This window comes from Rhinopithecus roxellana, chromosome 2 (genome assembly GCF_007565055.1).
Source record: "Rhinopithecus roxellana isolate Shanxi Qingling chromosome 2, ASM756505v1, whole genome shotgun sequence".
NCBI classification, from domain to species: Eukaryota; Metazoa; Chordata; class Mammalia; order Primates; family Cercopithecidae; genus Rhinopithecus; species Rhinopithecus roxellana.
This window is the reverse complement of record NC_044550.1, coordinates 128,505,576-128,520,785: the sequence shown is the minus strand read 5'-3', so window position 1 is coordinate 128,520,785 and position 15,210 is coordinate 128,505,576. Positions and strand designations below refer to the sequence as shown.

Sequence of the window (15,210 nt, the reverse complement as noted above, 5' to 3'; positions counted from 1 at the left end):
CTTCCTTTTCTTCCATTTCTCTCTTCCTTTTCCTGCACCCAGAAATCACTCATTTTCCATGGTCCACCCAAAGACTTACTTCTGGAGACAAAAATAAAATAAATTACTAATTCCCAAGAATCTGCACTACATCATATTCTTTGGTGTTTGGATTTCAGCTGCTTCTGACCGTCCATTTTCATCTGCTGTGTCTGCTGGGATGAGCAAACTGCAAGAAATCACTCTTCGAAGAGAGGGTGCATTAGCACTTAAGGACTCTGTTGACTTTGGCAGGAATGGGTCTCATTTACATTCTAACCAATTTATTCCAGTGTTGTTTTAGAGCCCCAAATAGATCTGTATCTATCCAGGCCAGAGGATGCAAAACTAAATGTAGGTTACATAAATGAATGAAGTAGGTCAGAATAGAGTGTAGACTGTGGCAAACTGTTGTGACCAAGCCCACTTGGAGGTATTCAAATTCAAAATTTAAAAAATACTCCCTCTTTCTCCTATATCACCATTTTTTCCCTCTCTACTGGATCATCAGCATACATACACACACGCGCGCGTGCATAGTTACTTCCGCAATTAAAAACAAAACAAACTTCTCGTGTTCTTATTTCCTTCATTGATTTGCTCCCTATTTATTGTAAAATCTAGAAATAAGTCTCTCTCTCTTTTTTTTTGTTGAGACTGACTCTTGCTCTGTCACCCAGACTGGAGTGCAGTGGCTCCATCTTGGCTCACTGCAACCTCTGGATCCCAGGTCCAAGCAATTCTCCTGCCTCAGCCTCCAGAGTACCTGGGATTATAGGCACCTGCCACCACGCCCAGCTAATTTTTGTATTTTTAGTAGAGATGGGGTTTCACCATATTGGCCAGGCTGGTCTCAAACTCCTGATCTCAAGTGATCTGCCCACCTAGGCCTCCCAAAGTCCTGGAATTACAGGCATGAGCCAGTCCTCCGGCCCTAGAAATAAGGCTCTTTACTTGCTGTCTCCAACTGCTCTCCTTCCATTACAGTCAGGCTGTCATCTCTACCACTTCTAAAAAATATACTGCTCTTGTTAAGGTCGCCAGTGACCCATGCACCATTAAGTCCAATGGTCAACTCTAAGTCCTCATCTTACTGAACCTCTCTCTTGGCAGCATTGGTACCACATCCCTTGGCTTTGCTCCTTGTCAGTCTCTTTTGCTGCTTTGTTCTCTACCTCCCTGACCTCTTAATAATGCTAGATTTCCTGCAAAGCATTTGATTTCTTCTTTTCTTTGTCTTATTCACTCTTTCGATTATCCCATTCCCTCCTGCAGCTTAAAAACCATCTATCAACTGATGACATCCAAATGTACACATCTAGCCCAGTTCTAATTAACTCCAGACTCACCTACCCAAATACATTCTCAAATTCTCCACTTGGATGTCTAGTAGATACCTCAAGTAAACAGGAGATGAAATCTGAACTCTTTTACTTCCTCCCTCCCCAAACGGGTTCTGTCACCCTTCTCCATCTTGTCAAAAGCAATTCTGTCTTTCCAGTTGCTCAGATAAATAATCTTAGTCATCGTTGACCCCTCTCTCTCTCTCTCACCCAGGCCAATTTATCAAGAAAGTATGCTGATTGTGCCTTTAAAAAATACAGTCTTCCCCAGTGTCCATGGGAGACTGGTTCCAGATCCCCCGACAGATATCAAAATCCACAGATGCTTAAGATCCTTATATAAAATGATGTAATATTTGCATATAACCTACACACTTCCTCACATATACTTTAAATCATCTCTGGATTACTTATAATACCTAATACAATGTAAATGCTATGTAAATCATTGTTACACTATATTGTTTAGGAAATAATGACAAGAAAAAATGTGTGTACATGTTCCATACAGACGCAAGCATCCTTTTTTTCAAAATTTTTTTTTCAACAGTTGGCTGAACCCAAGAATGTGGACCCTGTGGATATAGAAAACTGTTTACTCAAGAGTTTCCATTTGGGATGATGAAAAAATTTTGGAGATAGAGGATAGTTATGGTTTACAACAATGTGAATGTACTTAATGTTGCTGAACTGTACACTCAAATATGGTTAAAATGGCAAATTTTTGATATATATATCAACACAATTAAAAACACACACACACACACACTTATTGCTTTCCCCATCTCATCCGTCACCACCATGGATAAGCCACCATCACCTCACCTGGCTCACACCAAAAGCTTCCTAACTTCTTCCTGCTTCTCCTCCTCCCACTATGCTTTATTCTCAGCACAGCAGCCAAAGTAATTAATTTAACTCTTAAGTCAGATCGTGTTGCTCCTTGTCTGAGAACCCCACAATAGCTCCCCATTTCACTCAGGGTTATAGCTACATGTCCCACAAGAGCCTATAAAATGTTCCATGATCTGGCCTCCTGTTGCCTCTCATCTCCTCTGCAATAAGCTCCTGATCACCTCACTCAGCCACACCCCGATGCTGCTGCTGGAGCCATAGGGCCTGCTCTCACCAGAGATTCTTGGCTTTTGTTTTTTCGAGAGCACTCCTCCCTCCATTTTCAACTCCCTCCAATCCCTTCAAGTCTTTGCTCAAACCTCTAAGTGAATAGCTCCTTGATTTGTTATTATGCCCATCTGCACTCCCTTTAAGGTTCCTCACTCTGCTCTACTTTTTCTTTCTTTTTTGGTGTATTTCTCATGTTCTAACATGCTGTGCAATTTATTTACCTTTTTTCTTTACTGTTTGTCTCCCTCACTAGTATGTAAACAAGCATCTTTGTCTATTTTGTTCACAATTGTTATATCCCAAGAGGCTAGAACACTTTTTGACACAATGAATGCTCAATAAATATTTGTTCAGTGAATGAATAAATGAATGAATATGTTTGAAAGAGCACAAAATTATAGGCTTGCTCAGAAGATGTACCTGTCTTGATTCATTCCTAGTGGGAATTTGCAAATGGTATTTGGAACAGAACAAGCAGGTTCAATTGGAAGTGGTGAACAGTATGACCAGAGAGGGATAACTCAGTCACAAAAGTCCTTGAAATAGAGGAAGATAAGACCTTGGGAGTCTATGTACTAGGGGGGCTTAATAGAACTGAAGATAGAGAACAACTTGGCCACAGGCCAAGCAAAGCAATCAGTTCTCAGCCTAGAAGCCATTGGAAAATGGTCCAACAAGATGAGCTCTGACCGTCTATGTAGCCTTCTGTTTTCATATAAACAAATTATTTATTATCATCAAAGCCCGCAAGCGTATATAATGGCCACCTTATTCTTGAGTAATCACTGGCATGTTATGTTATTCTCTACTTTTTTCTGTGTGCTTGAAATATTTCAAAACCTAAATTTATAAAGAAAAGGAAAAACCCAGAAAATCAAATAGGCCTGTGATGTGATAATTAGGTGCCCATTCTATGATTGATGGCTTTCTACATGTACATCACTTTTAGTGATAGATACAAAAGGATTTTTATTTCCCCAATTTGGCCTCTGTCTTACCTTTTCCCCAACAAGAATTATAATCTTCCTCACTATCCCCAGTAAGAAAACCGTTCTGTCGCTTCCCCTTTCCGATCTTCCCATGTCTGTGAATGAGTCCACCATAGAAGACTTAGATTCTTCCTGAGCCCCACCCTTTGTATTCAATCTGCCATCAATCTATCAATCTGTTCACAGGGCTTGGCTTTTTCTTTCTTATACACCCTTCCAATAAGCCAGACTAAGCCCTCATCAACGCATACCTGTAATTTGGCATTAATTCACTTAGTCCTCACAATGACCCTGTGAAGTAGATGCCGCTTTACAGATGAGCAATCTGAATCAGAGAGGTTATTCCTTACCAACAAAGGGCTAGTAAGCAGGGAGCCAGGATTTGAACCTGAATCTAGAGTCTCTGCTTCAAGTTGTCTCCTTCAATTCACCCTATATACCCATTTCCCTAAAAGCCTGCCTCAGCCAACTGCTCTTCATCTTCAGCATTATATCTTCCCCCACTTTCAAGGTCTTCCACAAGTGACCTCACCCTGACTGCTTTAGCTTTCACCAATTCCTGCTGCACTAGCTTCTTCCGCTTGCTCTGTTCTCACAGACACATCGTGCATCTCTGCCTCCAACCTGGAAAGGAAGACTTACATTGCAATCCACTCCCATCTACTCTTCCTTTCAGTTCCCAAAGCACCTATGGTCAGTCCTGCCCTGTGGCTCCTAGTTAGGTACCACCTGAGATGGTCATTTAAGTTTCTCTATGTAGGCTTCATCTCTCACAGGGCTTCTCAATCTCACCAGTATCAACATTTTAGACAGGATCATTCTTTATTGTGGGGAGCTGTCTTGTGTACCACTGAATATTTAGGGCATCTCAGGGCTTTATGCACTAGATGCCAGCAGCAACACAGCCCTCTCCCTTCTAACACCCATACCACCACCACCTTCCAATTGTGGAAACCCAAGTGTTTCCAGGCATTGCCAAATGTTCGCTGGGGACAAAATCAACCCCAGTAGAGACACTGGACCGGACTGCAAGCTTCTCTATCTCAGGGACTGCATCTTATCCTTTTTTTATTTTTAATTTTTTTTGTCTTCTCCCTAGCTTCTGGCATCAGTGCCTGGCACATAACAAGAACTCAATAAATAGCTGTTAAATAAGACCCAACCAATATCAACACCCTTACATTACATCTGAGCTCTTTTTTTTTTTTTTCCACTCATTCATCCTATCATCCAGTATTTCACAGTGTGATGTTGGCCACCGAGAAAGGCAAGATGATCGTGACCTTTTGACTGAGTGGAATGACAAAAGTGAAGACTGAGCTTCCAGAGCTTTAGCCAGCATTTGTGGTGGCTCACAAGTCTAACTTTTTATTCTAGACATATATTTTTAAATAAATGCTTATCCAAAATAAAGTACCAAACCATGAGATGCCAAATGAAATTATTAAAAACTTTCTGGCATTCAAATGTGTTTGTTTTTTCTTTTCTGTATTAAAAGAAAATATGGGGTTCAGTAGGCTTTAGTATCAGGCAGACTTGCAGTCAAATCACTGCTCCCTTTTCTTGGAGCAACAATGTGATTTTGGGCAATCAATTCTAGAAAATGTAGGTAATAAAATCTGTCTTCTAAGAAAGGGGTTTCCCACTTCTACCAACACAGCCCTTACCATATGCCAGGCATGACAGATATACCAAGATCTTACTATACTACGCTATGCTAACTTACTCACTATACTAACATTATGAATCCCATCTTAAAGAAGCAGAGGAACAGAGAGCTTCAGCCATTTATCCAGTCACATAAAAAGCAGCTGAGCCAGACATCAAGCCCAGAGTCCATGAGCGTCACAATAAGACTATCCTTGTGGATGAGAAGATTAAATAAGATTGCAGAGGCAAACATCGCTAGAACATACCAGCTACTCTCAGTTGCTTTACCACTTTGTCCCCCAACCAGTTCCCTAGAACTCATTCAGCAACTATTTATTGGGTACTCACAAAATACATTTAAGGTAACCAAATAGGAGCAGATATGGTTTTCCCTCCGAAGACAAAATGGAAGAAGAAGACTGAGTAAACCAAAGTGAATCTTCAGCTCCAACTCCTCTCTTCTGAGCCAACTCCACCCCTGACTCAAAGGCAGATGTTTTCCCCGTTCAAGACCCCAGGAGACTGACTGTCTCCCTGCTATCACAGCAGGCCTCAGGAGAGGCTCTCACACTTTTTCTCAGTAAGATATAAATGACTGACACAATGTTAAATAGTAAACATGCTGTACTGCAGAGCTTCAGCAATGTCATGCTTACTGCAGTGCAGAGGCGTGTACATGTTTGTAAGCATGACATTTGTAACAGTCAGGGTGAACACAGAGAGAGGTTTCTCTTAAGGAACTGGCTCAGGCAGTTGTGGAAACTGGCAAGTCCAAAATCTAACAGGGTAGGCTGGCAAGCTGAAGAGTGAGAGAAGAGTTGCAGTTTGAGCCCAAAGGTGGTCTGCTGGCAGAAGTCCTCCTTGCTCGGGGAGGTCTGACTTTCATTAAGGCCTTCAACTGTGGATGAGGTCCATCCACATGATGGAGGGTGACCCATTTTACTCCAAGTCCACCAATTTAAATGCTAATCTCATCCAAAAAGTACCTTCACAGAAACATCCAGAATAATGTTTGACCAAATATCTGGGCACTGTGGCCCAGCCATGTTTTCCCATAAAATTAACCATCACAACACATGAAATTTAAAGTTTGACACTTGAAAAACACGGTATAAACATTTACATGAAGATTTTCTTCTGCCTCTGTCACCCCTGAAACAGTAAGACCAACTCTTCCTCTTAATCCTCTTTCTCAGACTATTCAACATGAAGATTATGAGGATGAAGGCATTTATCATAAGCCACTTTCACTTCATGAATAGTAAATTTATTTTTCTTATGACTTTCTTAAAGCTTTTCTTTTCTCTAGCTTACTTTATTATAAGAATACAGTGTATGATACACATAACGCACAAAATATGTGTTGATCAACATTTATGTTATTGATAAGGCTTCTGGTCAATGTAAGGCTGTGAGTAATTACATTTTGGAGAACCACCTTGTTCAAGTGTCAAGAATTTTGTGAGTGTGTGTGTGTGTGTGTGTGTGTGTGTGTGTGTTTTGTTTTGTTTGAGATAGAGTCTTGCTCTGTCACCCAGGCTGGAGTACAGTAGCATGATCTCGGCTCACTGCAACCTCCGCCTACCAGGTTCTAGCGATTCTCCTGCTTCAGTCTCCCAAGTAGCTGGGACTACAGGCATGCTCCACCATACACGGCTCATTTTTTTTGGTATTTTTAGTAGAGATGGGATTTCACCACATTGGCCAAGCTAGTCTCAAACTCTTGACCTCAAGTGATCTGCCCTCTTCGTCCTCCCAAACTGTTGGGATTACAGGCGTGAGCCACCATGCCTGGCCAAGTCAAGAACTTTGAAAGAGAAATTGCTGGTATCGGTCAGCAGGCAGGAGTATCTGGGAGTAGAGAAAGGCCTCCCCCAGCTCCCTGACCTCACAACACATGGCCACACCTGATAATATTCCCCTTGGTTTCTTCTGCAGCCTGAAATTTAGAATGAAATATTTTCAAAATATTTTTGTTTCCCAATTCAATAGCAAAGACATTGGCCTTTAAAGAAAGGTACAGACCTAACCTACCACTGCTTTAATTGTGACCCAATTTTATTTAATTTCCCCCAAAGACCAAGAACAGTGGTGAGCAGAAAGGCAAACCACTGCCTTGTTTGTGGTTCCATCCTCTACCCAGCAGAGTTGCTGCCCCATAAATAATCATTGCGAGAAGAAAAATCACACCATGAAAGCCAAACAGCTCCCTGGTGTTCCCTTGCTTGGCATGACTTTCCAAGACAGCAGGCATCTTTATTTACAGATTGAAGTGTTGGGCCAAAATTCATTCCAATGCACGTATCAAGGAGTATTCGATGCATGATCATTTTCAATTTACAGCAGCACAGGTGTTCTGAGTAAATAGAGAGCGCCCTTCCACAGGCATTCTGTGATTACAGAAGCCATTCTTTGCATTGTTTTGCCTATTAACCTGCAGAGAGAAAGCTCGTGAGCTATTAGCAAATTCCCAACTTAGGCTGGAACTCGTGCATATCAAGGGCCTTTGCCAGAGCGACAAAAATGCCCCAGAGATAGGCAATGACTATTTGCCTGCTGGAAGGAAATGTGGAAATAATATATTCAGGCTTGAAGATTATCACTGAAGGAGCTGAGCTTCCTCTCCCATGCTTACATCTGCGCTGTTCTTTTCATCTATTTCTTATTCCTCAGCAAATATCTCTCATGATGAGCCTCAGGCCAGCAAATCAGAAAAAGGGCATCGCATCAGATGTAATCTCTGTGACCTTTAGAAAACGGAACGTCTATCATGGGGTAGGCAGTTGGACCCCCCATCCTTGGTATTTGTTTTTTCCTGGGAAGGATTTGTGCCCCTCTGTCCTCTGGGATAGGCTCCTATTGGTATTCTTTCCACCCCCAGAGGTTCCTGGGTGGCAACAGCTGGGCTGATTGGGAACAGGTTTCCACCAGGGGGCACTGGAAGAAAGCAAGAGTGAGAAGCACCCCTTCTCAGAACAGTTCCTAAGGTCACCTCTGAAGAGGACAAAGGAACAGATGTGAAGAGCTGTGGGGCCCGGGGCTGCGCGGGAAGCAAAGCTGCTGTCGCTTCCTCGTGTCTAATGTTTTGAAGTTTACATCATCACCTCCAGTTCATCCCCTGGCATTTCCGATGTTAGGGTTTCGTTTTGAATCAGTGCCTTGAGTGAAATGCATTCCTACTGAATTTGGTCATCATAATAACTGGCACATGGCTAATGATTTGTATTTAAAAACATGGCTTGCAACTGGCTGTTTCAAGAGCTGCCTTAACCCAAAGACCAGGCTTGTCGCCCAACCCAGGCACTCCAGATTGTGGTTTTAAGATGAGAAATGTCTGATACCCGCTGCTTTTGCAGTTGATGGGCTGTGGTGAGTCAGGAAGCCTTGAAAACTTGTGGTTTTGGAAAAATGGCTCTGGGTGACCAGAGCTGATTCTGTAAGTTTGCTGCAAAATATCCCTTTTTTTTCTTCCAGAAATTTACAGAAAGGCCAAACTTCCTCATTACTCTGCCATAAATGCCCACCACTACATCCATTTCTTCTTTTCTTTTTTTTTTTTTTTTTTTTGAGATGGAGTCTCGCTCTGTCCCCCAGGCTGGAGTGCAGTGGTGCTATCTCGACTCACTGCAACCTCTGCTCCCAGGTTCACGCCATTCTCCTGTCTCAGCCTCCTGAGTAGCTGGGAGTACAGGCGCCCGCCACCACACCCGGCTAATTTTTTTTTGTATTTTGAGTAGAGATGGCGTTTCGCTGTGTTAGCCGGGATAGTCTCGATCTCCTGACCTCGTGATCTGCCCGCCTCGGCCTCCCAAAGTGCTGGGATTACAGGCATGAACCACTGTGCCCGGCCCCACTACATCCATTTCTTAAGGGCCTTTTGAAGACAGGCACGTTTTAGCCACATTAACCCATGTTATCTGTAACTAGCTTGGCTATAGCATGTAACTAGCTTGGCTATAGCATGGATTTCTACCTCTGAACAGGAGTTAGAAAAGGCTTCCAAGTTGGAGTTAGACTTCTTGGTTTGGAGTTAGACACCACACCAAGACCCCACACCAAGGAGAGGGGAAAATAATAAAATTGGGACATTGAGTTTTTCACATAAATGTTTCTTCAATTTAGAAACGTATCCTTTATTCTGAATTTATAACCTTTATGCATTTGGGGTGTGAAGTGATCCTGTGTCTGTGTTTGCACGGGTGTACACTTTTCCTTTTGATACTAAAATGTCCATTCTTCTAAGTGATGGTCTCCAGAGATGTTAGTTTTTCTAAATGTATGAATAAAATAAGTAATTTGTGTTAGACCTCGACTGTTCTGTTTTTTTGACATTATACTACTGGTGAAACCTTAAAGAAGGGAGGATAACTACTTTAGGTGAGTCATTGGCAACTAAGAGAAAACAAGTACCTAGCTAACAGGACAACAAACTGATCAATTTGAGTGGAAGAGTGGTGCTTGACCCTTCTATGGCCTGAAGGGGTGCTGTGTGGGGCAAGGAGATTGATTCTAGAAGTCTGGGAAGCTGGATGGGGTCCCAGGCACCAGGGAAGATAATGGTTTCTGGGAGTAAAAGGTGCTGTAAGGAAAGGCAGAATCTTCCTGAAGATGACCGCTCATCTGTTTCTCAGCTTCCGCCAGGGCAACCCCCCCAGGCACGGACAGCAGCCACCCAAACCCTTGTTTGGTCTATGAGGCAATTTTTCTTTGTTTCTCAGAAGAGGCTGATGTGAGTTGGACTTTACAGGCACCTTGCCCACAACCTCTCCCCTCCCCTACATCTCAAAACAGTATTTCCTAGAACACTGTTTTCTGTGAGCTCAAAGTTCATAACAAGCTCGCAGACATCACACCCAAGACATCGAGCCAGCTTGTGATGTGAAGAAGCGCTCGGCCACAAGGCGCACGGGCGTAGCTGGCACTGGGCCGGAAGCCATGCTGCTCACTGACCCTCGGTGGGCAGGAAGTGCGGGCGCTGCTGGCCTGGGGAGCTCCACAGAGGAGCAATGGGGGGATCTGCAGTAGTTACAAAAGGCGGCTGCAGTTATTACCAGACACTTGAGGCAGTGATGGAGTAGAAAACTGAAATGATTTAAAGACAAAAGAAAAGACACATCTAGTGTCCATTTTAATCTTGAGCCTATTTTTCAGAAAGGGCATCAAACTCCAGCCCCAAGCAGAAGGGTGGCCAAAGTGGCCAAGTTCTTTTTTAATCTGCGGCTCCTCCTGCTTTTGCCACAGACTTAGTTATCTATTGTTGGAATGACTTAAAACGTTTATCTCACACTTTCTGTGGGCTGCGAGTTCTGGAAGGGTTTAGCTGGGTGCCCGTGGCTCCAGATCTCTCAGGGAGTTGCAGTCAAGCTGGGCCCAACCAAAGCTGGAGAATACACTTCTAAGCGGATTCCATGGTGCCTCAGTTCCTCGTGATGGGGATTCTCTACGGGCTGCCTGAGAGTGCTCCCAACAAGGCAGCCGGCGATGCAGGAGGCAGAAAGCCCGAGATCGCAGGAATGGGAGCCGCAGCCTCTGCAACCTGGTCTCAGAGGTGACGTTCCATCACCTTTACCATATTCTAACCACGAGAAGTGAGGTACTAGGTCCAATTCATACTCAAGGAGGAGGACTGCATAAGGGCCTGAATATCTGGAGGCAGATATCATCGGGCCATCTTAGAGGCTGCCTACCACAGCTACCCTCCTTATCTTCATATTTATAATAGTAATAATGGAAGGTGTGGACCTAACAAAGTTGGTCTGAGAATCAGATACAAAAAGGAGTAAGATAGGACTCGGAAAACAGAGGCCCAAGAAAGGCGGTGTGACCAAAATGTCCTTACCTTACTCACAGATCCAGTTATGGAGATGAACCCAGAAACCTGCCTTTTAACAGCACCCAAGGCATGCTTCAGGCACACCAAGACTTAGAAACCACTCTTTCTACTAAGTTGTAAATAAAGAAAGGCAGAGAAATTAGGCAAACAGGGGAGCTAAGAGGTGAACTTTTTAAGCCCCCAGCTCTTCTCCCTTGCCCTGTCCTTTAAATAACTCTCCTAGGCTGGATCTGTTCTCAGGGCAACTGTGAGTTGATGGAAATGCTGGCAATACCAAGTACATTTCACAAACTGAATCTCACTGGGGCAGTGCCCTGAAATCCCACTCCAAATCTCCCATCAGTATGATCAATATCCCACGCTCCACAATTACTTTCTCCTACCATATAGCAACCTTTGAAGCCAGACTTCTATGACAATACTTAAAACAACAAACGTTTTTGGCAAATGACCCTAACAAACACATAAACTTTTTTAAAATTTTTTTTTAAAGAGACAGGGTCTCACTTTGTCACCCAGACTGGAGTGGAGTGGTGCGGTCACAGCTTACTGCAACCTCAAACTCCTCGGCTTAAGCAATCTTCTTGGCTGGACCTTTTTTTTTTTTGATTAACAGTAATACATCTTGAGGCATCACTTAGCTGTCTCCTTGTCAACAGTAAACACTCATTGTTTTACCCAGCAGAAAATGTAGCCACATTCAGCTGCAATTGACAGTAGACAACAGGTGATTCTTATCATCAAATCAAATTAACAGAAGCTGGAAAGGAGAGTGAGCTTTCAAAAAAGCCATGCCAGAGAGAATAATCCTCAAAACACCCCGCCAATAGGTAGTCCCTTATTTAATCCCTTGGGCAATCAAATCCTTGTCTCAACCCTCACAATTATTTATTTTATATATAACCGAATCCTTCCTGCTGTAATTTACAGCATTTTCTTTAGTTCTGACCTTGATGGAAATAAAGAGCAGATGCTCACACAGCTTTTAACATTTAAAGATTCTTAAGTCACTGTTGAGCTTGTCCTGCCAGTGGGGGTGGCAGGGGACACAGGTTGCTGCTTTTTCGCTTTTTCTGCTTTGCTCTGCTTGGCCCATATTTCTGTTAACAGGAGCCTTGTTCTTATCTGCGTGAATGGAAGACTACGAGTTATTTTCAGGTCAGCACAACTGGAATAATCTGGTCTTTTTTTTTTTTTTTAATGAAATCTACAAACAGTTGTTGGCTCCTGTGACGGGATTTGGCTTAAATAGATGACATTTAAAAATTACAATCCGTTTTTCCTTAATGCCACCTAAAAGTCAGAAATGTAAAAACTTGACTTTTTTGACTTTTTTTAGCTGGCCTTTGATTGCTTTAATCTGATATGACTGAGCTTTGTTGAAGCTTGGTTCCATCATCATCTAGTATTAAAATCAAAGACAGTATTTTCCTTCCTTATCTGCAAAATAAGGCCCTCTGAGTCTTAGAGATAAATTAACAAGTATTTCCAAAACTGCACATGGGACTGAATAGTCTTCCAAAGCAACTCCCAAAATAAAGTTCTTTTTTTTTTTTTTTTGAGACGGAGTTTCGCTCTATCACCGGGGCTGGAGTGCAGTGGCTGGATCTCAGCTCACTGCAAGCTCCGCCTCCCGGGTTTACGCCATTCTCCTGCCTCAGCCTCCCGAGTAGCTGGGACTGCAGGCGCCCGCCACCTTGCCCGGCTAGTTTTTTGTATTTTTTAGTAGAGACGGGGTTTCACCGTGTTAGCCAGTATGGTCTCTATCTCCTGACCTCGTGATCCGCCCGTCTCGGCCTCCTTAAGTGCAAAATAAAGTTCTTAAAGCACCTCTTAGGTTTATCGTTTCTTTACATTTTGTTGCAAGGTGACCAAAAAGGGAGTCGCCTGGGCTAAAGTTCTAGTTCTGGATTTTGTCCAGCATTTGTGGATCACAGCTGGCAGATTTATATGTATACAAATATACACATACACATACACACACTCCCTTTGAGAACTTATTTATGTATATAAACATATATGTGTGTGTGTGTGTGTGTGTGTGTATATATTTAAGGCAAAAGGAAGAGCACTTAAATCCCAAGTCTGGCAAGTCTCATACTTGGCCAGGTGTGGTGGCTCACACCTGTAATCCCAGCACTTTGAGAGGCTGAGGCAAATCATTTGAGGTCAGGAGTTCGAGACCAGCCTGGACAACATGGTGAAACCCTGTCTCTACTAAAAATAGAAAAATTAGCCAGGCATGGTGGCATGCACCTGTAGTCCCAGCTACTCGGGAGGCTGAGGCAGGAAAACTGCTTGAACCTAGGAGGTCGAACTTACAGTGAGCTGAGATCACGTCATTGCACTCCAGCCTGGGTGACAGAGCAAGACTCTGTCTCAGAGAAAAAAAAAAAGTCTCATGCTTAAATCCTGAGTCTGACAACCATGTGAGCTTTTGGTGAGATTTAAACTTTCAAAGGCACTATTTTCTTATTGGCCACATAAGAATAACAATTTTCACCTTGCCAGTTTGTAGTGAAGCTTTCAGATAACGAATATAAAGGAACTGGTATAGACCATGGCCCATGGTAGGTGCTCAATAAATACCTTTATAAACAAACATATTGCAATTCTGATATGATGGCTGCCTTCTTATTTAGAAGACTATTCTGCTTGTTTTTCTTTTTATTCTAATTTCTTTGGATTTATAAGCATCCCCACGGCTCTTTCAAACCAAGGATCTTCACAGATAACAGCATCTAGGGAATCTTTCTCTGTTCTCCTGAAACTAGCACTTATTTTTAACAGTGGTCTTATATTCTATAAAAATATTAAAATAACATCTTCATATGTAATATATATGAGGGAGAGAGACATTTAAGCCAGTGTTCACACTCGACCATGTTCACACTCTTAACCATGTGGAGACTCATGACTTTGACTCTTATTTTGGTCTTTACTCAGGCTCTGACTGCAGGTAAGAATCAGTTTTGCCTAAATTTCAATTGCTTGGGAAAGGTCCTCGATAACGGATGTCTACACGAAATTGTGAATAAATACTCCTGTGAAAATAAGGGTAAGTCTATATGTTTACATGATAAAGCAGATAATTTCAGAGTATAAACACAGTTGTGTTTTGACCTCTCTTCCTTTTGCCTTAAATATATCTATTTGTGTCTGTGTGTGTATTTATATATATATAAAGTTGCCAACTGTGATCCACGACTGCTGGAGCAAATCTGGAACTAGAATTTGGTCTCCTGGCCTTCAGCCCAAAGTTCATTACAGTCTCATTCTAAAAACAAGTACTTCACACTGATTGCATTTCTACACACACATATGTAGATTCCTGGACATTCTTTTGTTTTTCTTTCATTTATTTTCTCAATGCTGAACCTTTATTAGAATTACATCACCACCGTGGTTCTTTAAATAAGAAACAAAACTCTGTCACAACATCTGAGGAAATTATCTTTTAATGTTCCCAAGCTCTGTGCCTTAGAAAAAAAACATCCTCTGCTGTTCAAGAAGAATAGGCCCAGAACAAGCCCCGAAAATAAACTGACAAAGCCCATCTTACTCACAGGAGGAAAGGATCATGGCAGCCCCTTCTGCAGGGAGCACACAACAGTCTTCAGTTCTTCTGCGGTGCTCCACTCACAAAAACACACCTTTCAACTGAAATCATAGTTCGCTCAAGATGTTTCTCACGGGCAGAGTTAACCCCACCTATTTTCCTGTTCTGAAAACCTCAGAAGAGTATAAATGACAACCAATGGCCTATATAAGAAAGCTCAGTAATCTCCATCCCAATCTCTGAGGGTGTCTGCTCTTAGTCTCTCATCCCCAAAGGTGTGGGTGACTCGCAAACATCATTTTCAAGAAATCACAAAATTTTGGTAAAAGGCACCTTTAAAATCATCAAGTCAAACTGCCCTCTCTGGACTGGGAAGGAAATGGAGGCACAGACAGAATAAGGGACTTCCCCAAGGCCACACTGTGAGTGGCAGAAACAATTAGATTCTAGGCTCTGGAATATTGAGTTTAGAATGTTCCATCCTCCCACTCAGCAGACACTTTATTTGGGGGAAGTCAATCTAGTAATAACCCTAAAATGTGATTGAGGGATGGCTGAGAAATATAAAAACACCAACAATACAAAACACACTTGGGAGTTTCACTTCATCCCACTGGAAAGCATAACTATGTGTTAATTAATTAACAGAACAACTTTTTTTTTTTTTAACATAAATTAACCCATTTATTATAG

General features: G+C 42.4%; 1 protein-coding gene across 1 annotated transcript in view; it reads right to left on the bottom strand.

Moving 5' to 3' along the window:
- The window catches only part of TXK (TXK tyrosine kinase), a 67,341-nt gene extending 52,705 nt beyond the window's left edge, over nt 1-14,636 (bottom strand). The window contains exon 1 of the mRNA XM_010370804.2: nt 14,525-14,636. Coding sequence (XP_010369106.2) covers nt 14,525-14,540 — 16 coding nt within the window. The 5' untranslated portion in view covers nt 14,541-14,636. The remainder of the gene's footprint in view (nt 1-14,524) is intronic.
- Nucleotides 14,637-15,210: the final 574 nt, after the last annotated feature.